The sequence below is a fragment of the Diorhabda carinulata genome, chromosome 5 (genome assembly GCF_026250575.1).
Source record: "Diorhabda carinulata isolate Delta chromosome 5, icDioCari1.1, whole genome shotgun sequence".
Lineage (NCBI taxonomy): Eukaryota > Metazoa > Arthropoda > Insecta > Coleoptera > Chrysomelidae > Diorhabda > Diorhabda carinulata.
Window position 1 is genome coordinate 25,861,603 of NC_079464.1, and position 21,002 is coordinate 25,882,604.

General features: G+C 34.2%; 1 protein-coding gene across 1 annotated transcript; it reads right to left on the minus strand.

Moving 5' to 3' along the window:
- Positions 1-407: 407 nt before the first annotated feature.
- Positions 408-19,778, minus strand: LOC130894640 (glycine receptor subunit alpha-2). Its single transcript, XM_057801562.1, has 10 exons — positions 19,611-19,778; positions 19,449-19,549; positions 14,675-14,774; positions 12,028-12,182; positions 11,809-11,964; positions 6,042-6,179; positions 3,788-4,017; positions 807-932; positions 641-748; positions 408-573 (listed from the first exon to the last, which is right to left on the minus strand). Exons 1-10 carry the CDS (start codon positions 19,655-19,657, stop codon positions 448-450), a joined length of 1,287 nt encoding a protein of 428 aa, XP_057657545.1. The 5' UTR covers positions 19,658-19,778; the 3' UTR covers positions 408-447.
- Positions 19,779-21,002: the final 1,224 nt, after the last annotated feature.

Below are 21,002 nucleotides of genomic sequence, written 5' to 3' on the forward strand. Positions count from 1 at the left end.
GGATATTGATTTTAATTTAATTTTTTAGATTAATTTTATGTTCAAAATACTGGCTACTGACCACCGAACACACCATAAGGTATTTGGTATGGTTTATGTTACAACACTGGATTCACGACGCGCGTAGATTCAAACTATGTTGCCAAATGATAGATAATTTTGTATATAAGGACTTTTGCCCTATTCTGCTCTAAAGTGGGATTACTGTATATTCTTGAGTTTATTGTGGGTGAATAGAGACAAATGAAAAAAGCTTCTAAATACGATCTCTTTTCTTTTAATATCGGATTCGTGGGGGTTGGTGAATGAATTTATTCACGAATAAATATTTTATTCATTGTCTTTTGTGTTCATATTCATCCCTTATCTTAGGTTTTCATTTGTTTATTTTAGAATAAGACAAGATATTATCTGTATATAGTTTTTTAATTAAATAATTTTTGTGTTCTAATGAGTGCTACCAAAAATTAATATGGTCCAGTACATAACGCTGAAAAAAAAGAAAAAGGATGGAAAAACTATTCTTGCTATACGATCAATTTCTTTCCACATGATTTTCTCTTTCCCATCTTCCTAAAAACAAAACAAAATCATATTAACAAATTCTTCTGATCAAACTCTTTTCATTTTGTTCTCGTACCGTTTTCCAATAGACATGAATTATTTTATCTTGTGCCATATTTTTGTATCGAAAATTGTGTACGCGCTTCGGCGACGGTGGACCTACCCATTGCGTTAAAGAAGTATCCTACAAAAATCAAATATTTATCAAATATCACGTACATCTGAATGTAAATAGATCCGACCTTCAACAATTTCGTCTCTTTCGCCTTCAGAATGTTATATTTTCCGTATAAAACTTTAACAATGACAAATTCTCCTAGGGCAGCGAAAACCGAAATCATACATCCTGCCATCCAAAGATCCAGTGCCTAAAACGATATAGTGTGGCTTTAACAATTTAAAATATTTATTACGTCAAATAGTTTTGCAAAAAATTGTTGGATATAACCCCTATTATTGGAATTGAAAAATAAAAATAATTTTAAGATAAAAGTTGAGAAATTGAATAGGTATAACATGGTGGCCACAAAACTGGAAAACCTGGAAACATCAGGGAATTTTCAATTTACTGAAAAAGTCAGGGAATTTCTCTAAAAATCTGGAAAAAATGAAACTTTTCGTTTCCTTCGAAGAAGTTTCTTGTCTAAAAATCTGCTAGAAAAGTTCTTGCTTCAGTTTTTTGGGATTGCCATGGAGTAATCATGATTGATTTTTTGGATAAGAGTAGAACAATAACTGAAGATTACTATTCGACATTACTGACCACTCTACGTGAAAAAATTAAAGAGAAAAGTCGCGGAAAGCTATCCAAAGGTGTTTTTTTTGCAGGACAACGCACCTGCACACAAATCTCATGTTGCCATGCAAAAAATTCGTGATTCAGGGTTTGAATTACTAGAACACCCCCCTTATTCACCAGATTTGGCTCCGTTCGACTATCATCTCTTTCCTCAACTGAAAAAAAGTTTAAAAGGTCCTAAATTTTCTTCCAACGAGGAGGTAATAAAAGCTAGTTTGCAGAGCAAGAAGAAACATTTTTTTTGAAAGGTCTAGAGACGTTGCAGGTTCGCTGTAATAAATGTATAAGAGAGAGAATATGTTGAGTAATAAAATATTTTGACAATTTTAATATATTTCAATATATCTTCGTATGTCTGGACCGTGTGTGTTCAATTCATACGTTAACGTTTTGTTTTTAGCAAGGCTAGGTTAAGCAAAAAGCCAAAAACCTACCAATTCCATTAAGAGTGGAATTAATTTTTTACTCAACTGAAAGATGTCTCAGTTGGAGTAAAGGAAATGTTGAGCGACATTCCAATACTGTTCCCAGTGTAATTTAAAAAGCCTATCCGCTAAATTCAACGCTGAGAAGAGTTAAGGTGATGCAGTTTCCAAGATTATTGCCCAACTGAAACCATACGAAGATGGTTATGGTTATATTATGTGATAACAAAACTGAGATTATGTCTACTATTAAATCGGTTCAACTTTCTGCTAAACAGTGATGCAAAGAGCTGAAACTATGATGTAACTTCTCAACTTAAAATTAACTTTGATCATTGCAGTTATTTTTCCTTGACGAATCGACTGATATCGTTGATCAGCTCAGTTGACCGTCGTCAATATTTTTAGCACTTAATGAAGCTTAATGAATGTGAAAATATTCATGTAAAGAAGTTTGAGGGCTTAGCTATGGTAGGCGTCGTAAAAACATACCAAAATTTATGTCTTACTTCATATCTTAGCTTCCTTAATTGATAAAATTCTTCACAAGAGCGCATCTCACTTAACTCGGAAGATTTCACATGGCTAGAAGATTTTGAATTTTTCAAAAAGCTTGAATTGTGGGAAAAGAATGTTATCCAGTTTGAATATAAGCACTTTCCTAGCAAGAAGAAGATCTTGACAAACGAAATGCTCCACAGCACCTCAATAATAACTAACTAAGAATATGTAGAAATTTTTTATGACTCAAGGCAACAGCTTCATTAATGATTGATTGTGAACTATTCCTCTGCTCTCCTTTCGCAGAGATCGATGCAGATGGTTTCTCAGCTTCTGTTGTAAAATATTTCGGCGGAGATCAGGCTGCAAATGATAAGGAATTTGTCGATATCTCGACTCTTGCTCAAATCTAACACAAAATCATACTTCTATTATAAAATAGGATATTGAAGAAAACAAAATATCTATAGACAAAAAGAGTAATTTGAAATAAGACCTACGGTTATATAGAGAGGAAGCATTGACAAACTATGGAAAAAAGTTAAAAGAAATATGGAAGACTTCAAAAGAAAACTCATTATTAACGCATTGAGGAAAAAAGTAAGTGGCGATAAGATGGAATCTGATGACCCTCGTCTTCTTATCCATTGTTTGGAAATATTGATTCGGGTTGATCACTGCAACTGCCAAGTTCGGAATTCGAGCTGTAATCCTGTTTCTCCACGCGGGGAAGTTATTGCCCGTGGAGATTCATCGGTAAGAGACTGAAGTTAACGGTGAAGAGTGCATGACCATTCAGCACGTCCGCAAGTGGTGCAGAGTTTTCGCTGACGATCGCACGGAAGTTCACGATGAAGAACGGAATCTTTCTATGGCATAATTGAAAAAACTTTAAACAGGAACGTTCGGTTACCGCAAGAGACGAATTCAAGGCACAACGCCCTGAAAGTAATCCCAAGCTTCTCAACAATGTGAGGGGATAAGCAATAAGGAAACGTTGTTGTAGTCACGTCACAGTTGCTGAAACGAAACCCCCGAAACAAAACAATCTCAGTGGCGTCACTCTGGTTTACTGCCACTAAGTGTTTTTGGGATCAACAGTAGGTACTCCTCATCGATTTCATGCAACCTGGGACGACAATAAATTTAAACAGAGATTGTGAAACATTGACCAAACTCTGACGAGCAATCAAGAATCGCCGGAGAGGACGACTGCCGAAGGGAGTAGGTGAAACTCAACCCCACGTAGCCCGTTAAACACACGAGCGTTTGAAGAATTTTGACCCCGACTCAATAGATTGGCAGGACACAAAAGCTAGAGCACTGTCTTCAAAAGTGTGTCGAAAAAAATGAAGCCTTTGTTGAAAAATAGAGAACAATGTAAGATTTTTAACGATGTATAAGCAATAAACGATGTTTCTATTTGTATAAAATAAGGGACACCTCCTTATGATACAACCGTAGTATAGCGCACAAATCAAATTATATTATTACTTACCTTTATGTAAGCTACTGCTGGTATATCGGTTCTTAATCCGGTGAACATTGTAACCAAGGTAAGAAGACATGTAACTAAAAGTGTTACTCGTGCTGGTATCGCATCCAGATCCAACCAAAAGCTGAACCACGATAGTACCACTACCAAAGTCGACGGAGCGAAAGTTTGTATTAAATGGTGGCCGATTTGCCTTTCAAATCGAAAATATACTAGTAATCGCGAAAAATTACCTACAACAATTTTATCACAATATTGACATATACAGTAGAAGTCCATTAGTCCGGCATCTAACAGTCCGGAATGCCCGATACTTGGTATCTCTCCGGAAAATCGTAAAAATTTTGGTTTTCTCCAAAAGTGTGTCTTTAAAGCAAATAAAAACGCTGAGAGCTATTCGGAAGTTTTCGGGGTAGTTCGGAATCATCCGGAAGCGCTCGGTATTGTTTGGAAACAATTACCGGCCGGCTAGTCTCAGCTGACACAACAAATTCAGGTGCAGTGCAGCTCCGTTAATCAATCACGAAGCGTCTTCGCCATTTTTTTGTGCATTGTTGTTTTGTGTCTTTTCGCGTCGAAGTAAACGTAACTTTTGAAACGGTTTATAAAAAAAATTGATTTTCGTTGTAACCGTACACTGACCATGTTTTCAAAACCTAAGTCTTCGAGAAACGAAAACACGTAACACTGACTATCAATCAGAAACTAGAAATCATCAAACGGCTAGAAAAAGGCGAGAATAGAAATGTTTTAATGAATGAGTTTAATATTGGCTCATCAAATATTTATGACATTAAAAAACAAAAAGATGAACTAATGAAGTTTGCTTCTTAATCGGTAACAACTGAAAAATAGCAACTGAACAGCTAGATAGTGTATTGTTCAAATGGTTTAGTGCAGTACGTCCTGAAGGAAAGCCGTTAATAGGGCCAATGATTGTTGAAAAGGCAAAGAAATTCGGCCAAGGTTTAGGAGTTGCTGAAAGTGAATGTAATTATTCTGATGGATGGATCAGAAACTTCGAGTTTCGGCATGGAATTCGAAGAGTTGATGTAACTGGAGAAACCTTTTCAGCAAATCAAAACTGCAGAAAAATACAAAGACGAGTGTGAGAAAATCGTAGCTGATAATGATTTAACACCTGAACAGATTTACAATGCTGATGAAACAGGGCTATTGTGGCGATGTTTACCAACATCTACACTAGCTGGGAGAGGAGAAAAAGAGTTTAAAAAAAAACAAAGACAGATTAATCGTTTTGCTATATGCTAATGCGTCTGGAAACCACCGAGTGACCCTTTTTGTAACAGGTAAATCTGCAAAACACAGGGCTTCTAAGAATGTTACACACTTGCCCGTCTAATACGATGCTCAATCAAATGCGTGGTTGACTACCGCCCTCTTTAAAGACTGATTTTTCCACCATTTTGTACCTGAGGTCAAGGAATCCTTCAAAAGTCTTGGTTTACCAGAAGATACTAAAGCCATCCTTTTTTTGGACAATTGCAAAACCCATCCGCCAGTAGATGAGTTAGTTTCTGGAAATATTATGGCTACTCTGCTCCCACCTAACATCTTTGATTCAACCCATGGACCAAGAGGTTATTCAAAATTTCAAATGCTTTTATAGAAGGTCTTTTATTCAAGGCCTGTTAAATGCCGACTGTGACATGACCGATTTTCAAAAAAAGTTTACAGTAAAAGATGCCGTCTATGCTATTGCACTGTCTTGGAACCAAGTAAGAAATACAACACTCCAAAAATGCTGGAGAAAACTTTGGCCAGCTGCAAACCTTGCATCTGACCTAACTCTACAGACTGATCAGGAAGAAAACCATCAAGACGCTCTGACCAATGTTTTGCTGACGATCCCTTGAAAAACCTGCCCGAAGATGAGGTAGAGGAGTGGCTTCTAATCGACGAGAATGAGCCTGTTGAACAAGAATTAACCGATGAGGATATTATCAACATTGTAGTAAACCTACAGCCTACTCAAAAAATCTTGTTGAAACGGAAGAAAAGGAAAAAATCAGCTGGACAGAAGCTGCAGAATCACTAAATAAGTTTATCTCTTTTGCTGAGGCTAGTACTAGCTACAGTGCTTCAGAAATTATTTAATTCCATATCATTAGAAATAAATTTTATACTAAACGCCAAAAGTCAAGAAAATAAAAAGACATTCGTGATTTTTTTAAATCTAGGTCCAGATCGTGCCGGATTATCGACTTCTAGTGTATATTTGTTTTTGAGGTTATACCGTTTTTCTCAACGGTGTAAGCGTGCGTCTCTTCTAATATGAGTGGAAGAATATTATATTGTAACAGCTTTAATTCCGGAATAATAGTTACACCTGCTCCATGCCATTTTAATAACATTTTATTGGTATTGTAGGAAACTGAAATTAAGAAATATTATATTTTATTTCTCTCAAAATTGACACCTGTAAATTTTTACAAGGACGAAGATTACGGTTGATTTGATTAAAATAGCCTCCCCTAGCCCACCTTCTGGATACACCCTTGTTTAATAATTTATGACAAAATTAGCAAATAGATATTAGGAATTGATCATAGTGACTCTCGATCATTTTTGGATGGTTCCAATGTGTGTTTTGAAGTCAATCAAAGAACGTTGTAAAATCTATTTCTTAAATTTATGGATGGTAAAGGTAAGGAGAACCATTTCGGTGTATCGAAAAGTGTCTGTTTAAAGGAAGCAAATGAAGGTGGCGCTATAGTAGCGAGTGGAAGACTTTTAAAAAGAGCGCCACAAACTATTAGAGTAGGATAGTAAATTAAATTCTTTTTTGAAAGTCATAATTATTTCGAATATACTATTAATATACAAATTCGTTCGAAAATTTTACATAAAATATATAACTGCTAAATTCATATCATTTCCACTTGCTACACTAGAGATATTTTGACGAGTCTTCGTATTATAATTTGCTGTTTACAGCTGGATACTTTTTTAACTAATCCCCCATCCAAGACGGTTCTCCGTACCTCTACATTCCATACTAAAATTGAATAGCTGATAACGCAGAAATGCAGTTTTAGGCATGCTATGAAAACCCAGTGACGGATTTAGGCTTGTACTTTTTAACAAAATGGATTCCATTAATTTTTGCTTCAAAATAACTTCGGAGGCATGCACAAAGAGATAATAATTTATCATAGCATTCAATTTCATGCCTCCGACTGCGATTCTGTTTATAATGTTGCAAAAAAGTGAAAAAACTACCGTGCTGATATTTCTAAGTGTACAATATGCAGGTACATTGGTTTGGTACTGTTTCAATTTATGTTTCTGGTTTTAAGTACCTAATCATTATTTTTTTAAAATACCTTATCATTGAATTTTCATCTTGTTTCAGTCTTTTCAGTTGATTTTTAATTGTAGTTATCCATGATTTTTTTTAATTATTATTTTATTTATGTCTTTTTAGTTAAGATTACGTAACCGGATTAATTCCTTGAATGAATTTATGTCATGTGGTTGATTAAGCAATTTGTTAGGGTCAAGAGAACTAATAGCAAGTCCGGAGAGAGTCTTCACGCTGCTCAAAGCAACGTAAGCTTGACCTTTTGCTAATAAGTTTCTACTTAAATCTACAACTGCTCGGTCTAAAGTTGTGCCCTGTAATTTATGCACCGTCACTGCCCAGCATAAAATTAAGGGAAGCATTCGTCGCTCGATCTTGCCTTTACCACGTAAAGCATCAAATTCTGTAGCACAAGCCTCTATCCGGACTCCAATACCAGGTCGGTTCCCTGTTATATTTGGGTCATCGAACTCCACAAATACTGCTTGTGGCAGTTCTCCCGGCTCCAACTGCTCTCTGCCTAGTGCTGGTCAATCTATTCGTTGGATAACATCCATAGCACCGTTAACCAGCCTATGGTTAACATTGATGTTCCGTCTTGGCATGACTCGAGAGCCTACACCTAATTTGAGTTGGTTTGGTATACCACCTGTTTTATTGGGATCTTCAGGTAATTATTACTCTCGTGGTTTTTGACCATATGTTTTAGGATCCAATGTCTACAGCACTAACGGTGTATACTTTTGTGAGCTTTTCTAACTTTTCTGTCATAGTTATATGCATCAACCAGTCTAGTTGTTGGAAAAATTCTGACAGCTTTTCCATCATCAAATGGCCCTATCAACGGTACTCTGCGGTTTTCTATGATAGATAACTGCTGCATTGTAAATTCTCCAACGCGAAGACTGTTTAATATGTCAACAAAAGTTGTATCTCCAGCTTGCCTCATATTTTGGGGCAACTCACAAAAACTGAATAAATTCCAAAGATTAATTTCAGCAGATAATCTTTCTGGCTGATGAAAGCAATAAGATCCCCCAGAAACCTTAGACACTGGAGGCAACTGCATAAGATCTCCAAAAAGTAAAACATTTACTCCACCGAGTTTTCTTAAATATTATTGAAGCCGCAAATGTACATTTCGGAGACTTAAATATGGCACCATAGATATTTCGTATATTATTTATCGTTCCATTTAATATTAAAACTGCAAGTTATAGACATATTTACAATCAGTGTTTAAAATCCTTCATTTTGATACCCAACTCGATATGCTTGGTAGTAAAAAAAATTTTTTGCCTCACAACATGGCGTCCAAAATCCGCCATTTTGTTTCAATGTGTCCTATCTAAGAACACTTGGGCTAATGAAACGAATCTAACGATACCTCAAATGTGAAAATCCGCTTAGCGGTTCTGGAGATACAAGGTAATAAAGAAGGCAGTCGGGTAAAAATATGAGCTTTTCGTGATTATCAGCAAAACGATAAGTTTTATCATAAAAATATCTCAGACAAAAATTGTAGATCATAAAATTATTTATAAAAAACGTATCAATACTTTATTTCCTACGAGCCACCGTTTCTGAGATATAACGATTCAAAAAGTTGTAAGAGTTATATGCTTCAGATTTACTGTCGTATTTAATGGTCATAATGATTGCACCAAACCTGCATACCAACATCGTCGAACTTTAGCAACATCTTCGTCAGTTGATAATTTATTTGATGAACTTATGACACTTCCCACCAGTCAACAGAAATTTCTTATAAATACAACAAGTCTCGCCTACCCCAAATTAAATTAAAAAAAAAGCAAAAAAACAAAAAAAATAATGAAACCCCAAAAAAAATCGTTTTTACTTACAAGCTCCACTTCATATTTTCGGCAATTATACCCCGCTAGAAATAGTTAGACTAACACATCCCAATAAAACCACCATAACCTCGGCCCTGCAGAGGAGCAATTCCTATATCAGGGCCTAATCAAACAAACCAATTTCCTTACAAGAATCCTCCAATTCTACCAAACTTTAACCAACGAATCTCTCTCGGTTCATTTCAATGTTGTAAGAAAAGTTTACTGCTGAAAATATATTGGTGAAACCATTAAATACGACAACTTTTTGAATCATTATACAGTGCTTTTCAGATAAAAGTATCCACCTTTAATAACTTTTGTAATACTGGTATTTAGAAAAAATCCAAAAACACGTCAATTTATGTTGGAAGGGGCAAGCATTATGGCTTATTTAAACTTACTGGAAAAGCCACCCCCTCACCCCTAGCAGCATCCCCTTTATTTTTTTTAATTACTTTTCATATTTTTTATGTAAAATTTGGATACTCCTCTTTGAGCTGATTTCAAAAATGTATAATACTTGTAGGTTAAAGTGGTTAGTTTATGAGATAAACAATTTTTCTTTTAAGAGCACAAATTTTACTTATTATTTACTTTCACCTTATTTGCCTGTACTAAAATGGGTTGTACAACAAGTAGAGCGATCGGTGTTTCATCTTCTACAGTTTTCCGAGTTCTACATAAATTCAAGTACCACCCATACAAAGTTAAGTTGGTGCACGAGTTGAATGAAGATGATTTTGATCGTCGTCTAGAGTTTTGCAAATCAATGACGCAAATTATCAATAACAATCCACAATTGTTAAACAATATTTGCTTTTCTGATGAATGCTCATGGTCATTAAATGGCTTAGTAAGTAGGCATAATTGTAGGTATTGGGCTGAAAGTGATCCACATATTATGCGTGAATTCCATACACAACATCCCCAAAAGTTAAACGTTTGGTGTGGTATCCTAGGTGACCACTTTTTCGGACCTTTCTTCATCAACGGAAATTTAAATGGTGAATCATATCTTGAGTTACTCAGGGAAGGGGTTGACCCACGTATTACAACAATAATAGAAAATGATGATAACCTTTCCGAAGATTTACTGGTATTTCAACAAGACGGAGCTCCCCCACACTATGCTATGCCTGTCCGACAATTTTTAAACGAAACATTCCCCGCTCGTTGGATAGGTAGAAGGGGGCAGATGATGGAGTGGCCACCTAGGTCACCGGATTTAACACCCCTAGACTTCTTTTTATGGGGGTATTTAAAAACAAAAGTTTATGCTACCCAACCAGAATCTCTGGATGATTTACGAGAGAGGATAGAAAATGAATGTCGACAATTAAATCCAGCCGTATTAAGCAATGTCAGAGAGGCATTTCAAAATAGATTATACCATTGTATGGAAGTGAATGGTACTCATTTTGAACACTTATTGTAACTTCATAATAAATAGCACAGTTAAAAAGATTAAAGAGTTTGAACTGTTGTACAACCTATTTTAGTACAGGCAAATAAGGTGAAAGTAAATAATAAGTAAAATTTGTGCTCTTAAAAGAAAAATTGTTTATCTCATAAACTAACCACTTTAACCTACAAGTATTATACATTTTTGAAATCAGCTCAAAGAGGAGTATCCAAATTTTACATAAAAAATATGAAAAGTAATTTAAAAAAATAAAGGGGATGCTGCTAGGGGTGAGGGGGTGGCTTTTCCAGTAAGTTTAAATAAGCCATAATGCTTGCCCCTTCCAACATAAATTGACGTGTTTTTGGATTTTTTCTAAATACCAGTATTACAAAAGTTATTAAAGGTGGATACTTTTATCTGAAAAGCACTGTATCTCAGAAACATTGGCTTGTAGGAAAAAGAGTATTTATACGTTTTTTGTAGATAATTTTATGATCTACAATTTTTGTATGAGGTATTTTTATGATAAAACTCACCGTGTCGCTGAAAATGATGAAAAACTCATTTTTTTGACCTTTGACCTGGAATTAAATTTTTTCCATAAACGGAAATGATGGGGAACATTTAAATTCTATGTTCAATTGTATTTGAAACAATATTACTGATTTTCCGCTTGATGGGAATGTCTAAATTGATCGGATTATTAGATAGATAAATAATAAATATTTTTTTTATATTAATCAATTTGAATTTTGTTGTTATTTTCAGTGGGTTAGGTTAGGTTAGGGTTCAGTTCTTTGTTGAGAAATGATGAAGTCCAAAGTTGACAAAATGTTCAGTTTATTGAACAGTTTCAAAAAGTACCTTTTGAATCGTTTGACAATACTTGTTTTAATTAACAAAACTCTTGCTAAACAATCGTCGGATTGTTGCTCGATACTTAACAATTCTTGAGATTACAAATTGGAGCACGTTTGACTGTCGCCATTTCATTTCACTTTTTCGCTGTCGCGTGAACATATCAAAAAGTGCTTATCGCCTACCAACTTAACTAAATTAAAAATATTAACATGAACATTGTAACCAACTTTGACTCTATATAAAACAAAATAGTGTGAGGTAAGGATAGGGTCTAGGTTGGATCACCTGTCAATTTGATCAATTCTCAACAAATTTCCTAGGCCTGGACCTCACGGGCCTAGGCGTAAATCCATATACGAGGTACAAAAAAAGATTTAGCTTAAAAACTGTTTCTTGGAATTTTTGTGCTAATACCTTGTAGATGAAACTTTTTTGAGTATATTGCAAGATGAAACAAATCGAGAATCTTTGTGGAAGCAACAAATAAGTCAAGTTTTCTTTAAGGTAACCGTAGATATTGTTAATAGTGTATTACTAAAATTTCGTATAAATATCTGGGTATATAAAAACTTACAACTTTCGACTGCTATTGGACATACTTGAGTATCCATGGGATAGTGATAAAATTCCATTTGGCAAGCAACTATAGCGTGCATCCTAGCAGCATACCTGATCGTTTTATTTTTAAACAAAGTGACCGAAGAAAATTTGTGAGTCAAAGTTGCGATTTCTAGAAGATACACATAAAGAATTATATCGAGCCTTCATTAGAACATTTACTAAAACTACTTACCGACTACTTTGGAATTTAAAAAATATAAATCGGGTTGCCACAAGTTCTCAAAAAATTGAGACGGTAGAGTAACAGAATCGTCTCCATACTCGAACATTTCTTCGGGTATTTTGATTCTGGCATCTTGCCATTCTTGTTTTAGAAACATGTCCATACTGTAAATAAAAATAATATTAAGAGTCCGATGAAATGAGGATTCAAATTGCAATCCAAAAGGCAAACCTACTTTTTCAATATAGTTTATTTTATCAGAGTAAGTCGGTTCAAACAAAAACGTGGGAACTAAAATGATCAATAAAAATGTTCTGAATCACTTATGAAGCATTGGCATACGAATTCCTAAAAGTATGGACCAATAAATTTTCCCTTGACGATTCCTACATAAACATTAATTTATTGGGGGAGTTGGGTGTATTTTGTTTGAGTCTAGTACCTCCTCTTTAAATACTACACCATTGAGCAATCTAAGGAATTGAAAAAAATCAGCTGATGCGCATTCAAAAATGGCCGCCGTGGGGTAAACAAATGCTTTTATCGTAAGTTTTTGTGGTGTGGTTTGGATTAATGGTTAATTGTTGGATTTTAGACTTTTTTTATTGCGAAATTGCTTCTTAAAGAGTTACTACTTAAAGAAATGCGAAATTTCCTCCTGGAAATGTGGCGGTGTTGCTTGTTTCGAATATGCAGTGTTGTACTTAGTTTAGGTAAGCGGTAAATATAGTCTCTGAGCAAGTACATAGGAAACTGGTGGAAAATGAGCAGAATTCTGACTAAGCTTCTTTTCATCTATTGAAATAGGATCAACTCCATGGAAAGCTATAAGCTTTGCCTTGTACCTTTTAGATGTCACTGGTTCATCAAATTGCAAACTTGAAAAATACTCAACCATGTTTGGAAAACCTGAACTAAACAGTGGAAAATCATTCATTCATTCATAAATTGCTTGAAAGCTTACTAAAAAGTTGACTGACTAAAAAAACTGCTAAAATACTCAGTTTCCGCTATAATAATTTCACTGAAATAGATCTAAAAAGTATCTATGAAGTCCTCTTAACAACATAAAGAAAAAGAAAAACTGTACAAAACAACCGAACTATCAGAAAAATCAAGAAAAGCTGACACGAGTACATACGAAAAAGTCGATTTTTTACCCCACGGCCGTCATTTGGACGTAAATCAGCTATTTTCTTAGATTGCTTAAGATTGCTTAAGATTTGGATTTTTATCACAATTAATCATGAAGATTTCACAAAATTCCAAGTGTCTATTCGGATCATCTTCTGAGATATGTTTATAATAAGAAATAAAAAGGGGTGAACGGCTAGAAAAAGTATCAAAGAAGCGCCTATAATAGTCGTTCCCATAGAGAATTTTACCAGTTTTCGATTTAAACATACAGTCCCAGGAGAAACTTCCTTCTAATGAGAGGTTAATGTTACGAACTCGTTCACTTGACGTAGATCGTGAAGCCAGTCCTGTTCCATTATGTTAATAGAATATAACGTTTGGCGGATGCGTCAAAAAGTCCTCCACGAACAACGGATGTTTTTCAAATGGACAACACTCCACTATTTTAAAGTTTAAAAATAGTTTATTGGCAGAAATACGTTTCTTAGAACATGTAATTTGACTAACCTATGTACGAAAAACAATATCATTAAGATGGTATCCATTATCACGCTGACAAATGTGGAAACGCTCTCTGAAGTTTGCTTCCACTCTCTCCAATAGTCGAAGATCGATCTGAGCTGTTCTGCTCTATAGCTTGTCGCAGTTCGCCCAACCCATACACACGAGACACCACAAGAAAAAATCACACATCGAACGACGCACTGAACTATCGGATATTCGTAGTGCTGCAGCATGCTGACAAACTGAACGTCTTGGACTAGCTAAAATAGCCTGTCTTACACGTTCCATGTTCTCCGGAGTTCGAACTGTGCGACGTGGTCCCGGTGGCTGCCTTTTCATTAAACTACCTCCACTACGAAGGGCATTAACCCATCGCAAAATGGTGTAAATCGGCTCGGTATGAAATAGAAAATACAGGTGATGAAGACGCAGAAATTGTCATTAAAAATGCCATATTACAGCAGAAAAAGTTTCAAGATATACGAGTACACAACTAAAAGTTTATAAAGCAATTTACCGACAAATATTAACAACCTACGACTGTGAAACATGGATCCTCACTAATAGACAAAACAGTGTCTTGCAAGCAGCCGAGATGAAGTATTTAAGACGTCTAAGAGGTGTAACAAAAAAATGATGGATAAATAAATAAAAAAATACGACAAGATCTGGAAATTACGTCTCTGGAATTCATAGAGCAAAGACAGTTGAGTTGGTGGGGTTTACATTTACAAAGAATGGAAGATTCAGTGAAGAAAGTAAAGTATGTGAAGCAAAAGTAAACAAAAACAATAAAAGAGGAAAACCTGAAGCGACATGGGAAAAACAAATAGTTACTACATTTGAGAAAAGAGGCACAACATGAAGGGAAGCAAAAATAATAAAAAAGAATACAGCAAATTTGTGTATAGTACATAAGTGTAAACTTAAACCACAAACCACATTTCATTATACATGAAATATAATAGAAAAAATTTATTATCGAAAAAAGATATGCAAATATAATCGTATTTACCGAAAATCCATATCTTCCACATTAATTGAATTGATATCCATTACTCTAATGCTAAAATCAACTTCTATAGGCTTTCCTTCCATTGTTGGAGGTCTTATTTCTGAAAAATTTGTAAATAAAAGCTTTCTCTCAATTAAAAATAGATGATAAAATCATAAAGTCTATATTTATGTACGAGAGGCATAAAACCCAATTTATTATTATAGTTCTACCAATATCAATTGCAGAAGACAGTTATGCAAGAAACAATCAATATTTCATTAATACGCGCGGCACTCATATCATATTAAGAAATGAAAAATAATGTTTAGTCCCCCTATAAAATATAACAAATCGTCAGTCCACGTGGACTCATCATCTCCACTGTTTACCAATGAAAACATCGAATCGTAAACATAAATGCATTTCTATTGGCCGAGGTTGTCGGAAGGCGTAGGTACACAATTTTAGCCAATCAAAGCTTGTGGAACGTTTAAGTTCCTCCCTATCGAGCGGTCGAGAGAGCCATAAAAGTATTAAGCTGCTGCGGCATTTTTCAACTTACCGCTCGATAGGGAGGAGCTTAAACGTTCCACAAGCTTTGATTGGTTAAACCTTATTGTTAATTTGCGATTGTTTGGTGATTTTTGATCGATTTTTTTCGCTTAATGTATTGATACAACTTTCATGCGAACGTTTTGAAAGACCCTTTATAAGTAACCACATTTGGTATTAGCATTTTTATTCGACGTAATTATTTCATAAATCTAGTTCAGGTTTCACGTCGAGTTTTTATATGGCCTTGTTTTTTATGGGAATGATATGATAATACGAATGAAAATGTTATTAAATTACTAATTAATTACTAACAAAGTGATTTGTTGCGGCAATTGCGAAGTGTACGTACTATATGATGAAAGTTTTAGCATGAATCAAAAGCTTTTTTTCTCGAAACATTGACAAAGATATTTCAGAAACTACTGGACCGATCTTGTTCAAATTTATACCGCATATTTAATATGTATGTATAAGCCAGCGATTGAACTTGGATTATCATGATTGCTTCGAATGTTTTTCTCCTACGAGCGATAAAAATGAGTAAAAAATAGACTGTAATTTTCAAAAGTGTATAATAAAGTCAATTTTTGTATATAGCTCGTAACTAGGTACTTTCGTTTTTCACTGATAGAAAGCTTCGCTTTATTTTTTGAATAATTTATGTTAGTGCTGTACTTTGCCGTCTGTCACGTGATCTTATCACATCTACGTAACATTAACGCCGCTTGACATGACGTAAAGCAACGTGCAATGCAATGCAAGACGCAATATTTCTTGATCAAAAGCATGCGTAGATGAAGTTCAGCTGAGTGCAAGATCATTGGTTTGGTGCTATTTTTATTACGTGCCAGTTGTAATTCTAGGAAAAAATGAGTTTCTGATATTACGTCTCTTGCCAAGTATTTCTTAGTTATCTTATGTTTTATTCTATCTGACCACAGCTTTGCATACCATCGCCTAGGTGCTCTTTCCGGCCCATCAAACTCCAAAACCAAGGCAGCAGCCTATAAACTGACTGCAAAATATAAAATAAAATTTGAGGTTAGGAAAAAAAAACATTTTCATATGGAATTTTGATGTTGAAATGGGAAGAGACTTGCAGCGTGTAATAATCGTCTGTGCAATATTTTGATCTTCCAAGAAATTTAGAAGAAAGTAGTGCGTGATTTCTATTGAAGCTATTAGTTAAGGGCTAATGTAAAATGGAGTGCAAACATTTTCGGCATATTTTACTTTCTTATTTCCGTAAAGGAAAGAAAGCTGCTGCGGCTCACAAAGAAATATGTGAAGGTTTTGGTAATGCTGATTGCATAACAAAACGCACGTGTTGGAGTTTATATAAAGATATACGTTCTGGAGATTTTTCCTCAAAAATGAGCAACGATCTAGTCGGCCCACTTAAGTTGATGATGACCAAATCAAAGTCATGATTGAAGAGGACCGTCATAAAACTGTTCGAGAGGTTGCGAAGAGGCTACACACAACAACTGAAAAATAATTGAAATTTCTTGGGCTAGTTAAGAAACTTGATATTTGGGTACCTCACGAATTTAAAGAAATTCATTTAACACAAAGAATCAACATTTGCGATATGCACCTAAACCGTCACTGGGGATGAAAAATGGGTCCTGTACAGTAACATGGTTCGAAAACGGTCATGAAGCAAATACGATGAACCAGCACAAACCATATCGAAAGCTGAAAAACAACAAAAAAAGCTCGTTGCTGTCAGTTTGATGGGATAACCAAGGTGTGGTGTTTTTTGAGCTACTTCCAAGGAACAAAACCATAAATTCTGATGTTTACTGTCAACAATAATGAAACTGGATGAAGTAATCAAAGAAAAACGGTCAGATATGTCAATTCAGAAAGGTTTAGTGTTCCACCATGATAATGCAAAGCCTCACACATCTTTAGCACCTCGTGGGTAACTTTTGGAGCTTGGCTGGAAAGTGATGCCACATCCTCCATACAGCCCTGATCTGGTAACATCCGATTACCATTTATTTTGAAGTTTACAGAATTCTTTGAGTGGTCCAACTTTCACAAATGACCTTCCATCGCACCTGGTTCAGTTTTATGCTAAAAGAAAGATGGGAAAACGTCATTGAGCAAAAAGTGTTCTATTTTATACTAGAAAACCGAAATTACTTTGTCGCCTACCATTAATTCAGAATTCACTCTAGTTCAATGGCTTGCCTTAAATATGAAGATTAAAATGGCGTTTGGTTTTTTGATTTCGGATAAGCAGAAAAGCGGTTTAATGTGATGAAGATTTCCTGAGGACCATATGTGTAAAAGATCCTTTATCTGGTACGTTGTGTAGTATGCAATAGACTTTCTTTGAACACGCGATTAAAAACTGGGCACGAGTACGATTTCCGTGGCACCTGGATTTTGTAAATCGACTCAAAATAAGTCGAAAAAGAAGAATAAAATTTTTCGATATCTCGTTTCGTTTTCGAGATATCGATACTTGAAGTTGAAATCTTTTGTTTATTGAATTACAAGATTCATATTGAATTTTAAGTGATAAAATATTCATTTGAAACGAAATATTGAACGCCATCTGTTCAATAAAGCGAATTTTGAACTAACGTTTGATTATAACTTTAAGAATCGATATCTCGATCTAATTAAGCCAAATCCGCTACTAAATCGCGGCGCCACGGAAATCGTACTCTCCCCAAAACCTGTTTCACGGAAAACTATACAATGTGTAATAAGATATAAAACGGAGTATACAAGGGTCGTCTAAAAATTATCCGTCTCAACTTTAAGATGTCATCACAAGTTGGGAATATATATTTTCACATATTCTCACTGAAATTCCAGGTATTTTGGACGCTTTGTTTCTTTTCGACAATCGTATAAGTGAGTCGTTATTTATGACCGTAAAATTTTAAGTAGCTCTAACCAAACGTGACCGTATCAGCTTAATTGACGATGAGCGTTCGGGACGGTCTGAAACTGCGACAACCAGCGATATAATCGAAAACCTTCATTAAATGGTATTGGACAAGTAAAGGGTTAAGACTAGAGATACGGAAGAAGTTATCTGCCTTTCAAAATAATGTATTTATCATATATTTACTTAAGAATTATACATGCTTAAGCTATCTGCGCAAAATGTGTCGAATTTTTGCACCGATTAGTAACTTTAGATAAAATTTGTCAAGATATTGGTTTGCAAAGAGCGAACCTTCTCCGAAAAAGTCAAAGACGGTTTCATCGGTAGAAAAAGTGGTGGCGATCGTTTTTTTGGGATAGCAGACAGACAGAAGAGTATTACACATCATTGCTTGATAAGGTTAAGAAAGGAATTGCAAATAAGCGACAACATGAGAAGAAAAAAAAATTGCTTTGGTGTTGAAAAATAAAATTGACCACAAACCAAATGTAGATCAGCTGATTGGTTGAGTAATCTTCTAAAAATGGTTAGGACTTTACGGAGACTATGATCAGATTAACTCCATAACAGATATTTTCTCATAATAAGGAAATAAAATCGTAATTTATATTCATACTATTGGGCCCTTGAAAATTTTATGATTATGTATTTGATAATATAAATTACGATTTTTAAACGTGGGAGAGTTCGGAATATGATGTATCCTCTAATTCTTGGACGCTGGTAATACATTGTGATCATTCTGTTCCCTATTTAGCCTCCGTGCCGCACCCACTAACTGCGAAAAACCCCATAGCGAGCGTCCTCCTTCCTATCTAGCCTCCGCTTTCTGTTCACCAGCCACCATCTTCGCTATTACCGCTATAAATAATGCGTACAGATGCCCTCTTTTGACAACAAACGAAACTGTTTGAATTTCATTTGACATATCATTTATAACTGTAAATTAAATGTATTAAATATTGACAAACGTTAAAACCCCGATATTTATTTATAAACACCCGGTATATACTGGCCAAAACTTCGTGGAATACCTTTTAGAAACAATCGTACTTTATGTCAAATATTTGAACGATGGTATGTTTTATAAATACACTACTTTGTTATTTAATTTCTTTTTAAATTAGTCCATCGGACATTTTAGCACAACCACTCCCACTAACTGTAACAAATTAAATAAAACAGCTTAATCTGTAAATGCACATATTAATACTTTGACAATTCAAATTATTGACCGTAATCACCGTGAGTGTTTATGGTATGTTCGTTAGGTCTAGGAATATTATGATTCTTAAAAAAAACTGTTGAAAACCCCTAATTTTTTACCTTTAATGTAATTTTCCGGAATAATATTCTTTGTTTTATTTTGTCCATCTGGATTTCGAGGCTTGGGTACTGTAGCCATTATATTTTTAACAAATATCGATCTAAAAATTGATATCGTAAACTATCATAGAGCAATTAAATTTTTATTCCAGTTATACTTACAATATTATCAAAATAGCTGAGTGTTCCATAATTTTTTTCCTGGCCATTTTGAGATTTTCTAGTTATAATTAAATGCAGAATAAATAATTTGTTTCTCGTATTTTAACATTTTATGTTCTAACTTAAATTTTGTGCACCGGTTTCCATGCGAAATTTAAGATTATAACTGAGTCAACTTCAAACAAAAATTGATACGGAAACTATTAATTTTGAAATGAATACATAGAAGTAGAATATAAACTCAACAGCAAAAAAAACCGGACACTTATATTTGGTCTTAAAATTTTGTTAAATAAATTAGTTTCTTTAATTTATAATAAGAATTGGTTATTTAAACGAAATAATTTTTATTGATTATTTACAAAAAATACAAAATAAAGAAAAAATTATAAATTAACACATTAAAAAAAAAACGTTATTCTTCATTTTTGTTACTTTTTCTAACAATTTATGTAATTCTAATAGCAGGTATTACTCCCTCTGCTATGGCAAAGGGCTCTAGCCCTGTCAAGCATCGAAGAAATTAAATCCTGGTATTCACCTTTTTTTGCTTTTTTTTTTTCAAAAACTCATCAATACATAGCGTCCAGTATATTCTTCTTTAATCGAATTATTGCTCATGATTTATTCTCGTTCTTTAAAAAAAAAAATAAAAAAAAAGAAATCAGCTGATAGTTGTGTAAATCAATTTCAAGACAAACAAATCAAATCTGAGTTTTAACTAATTGTTTACTAATCCTAAAGGGATTAATTCAATGTACTTAACCCTACATTCTCTATAATAACTAGAACATCCACAAAAACAAACAATTTGCTGAAAATTCGCTTTTAATAAGAAAAATATGAAGTGTCTGTTTTTTTGCTGTTGAGTGTATATTACATTTTCAATATTAACATGTTTCAACGCCCATATTAAAAATTTGTTTTTTACATATTGACTAAACATATATTCGTATTTCGAAATAAAAATGTGTTACGCCAATGCTATTATAACAACTGTTTCAACAAAAAAAGTGGTTTTCTAATTGATGTAGTTTCCTCTAATTTGGCTCTTGTTTTCTGACGAATCAATTTTTCAATTACATTGGAACGCAAATCCATAATTTAAAAATTGCGGTGTTATGTTTTAACATCTTTTTGAGTCATAATTAATATGTTTATAGGTACACAATAAAAAATGTAATATCACATATGATACAAGATTTTGAAAAGTATATACAATTTCCGTCAATTCTTTTGTCAACCGAGTCATAAAATTATGTATTTCTTCTAATTGAGTTCATACTCATTAGACTAGATGGCGCGAACATTTGAAATTAAAACAAAAATATTAATTTACTTAAATACCAGTGTAATAAATAAATTGCAGCATATAATGTTAAAAGGTGTGTT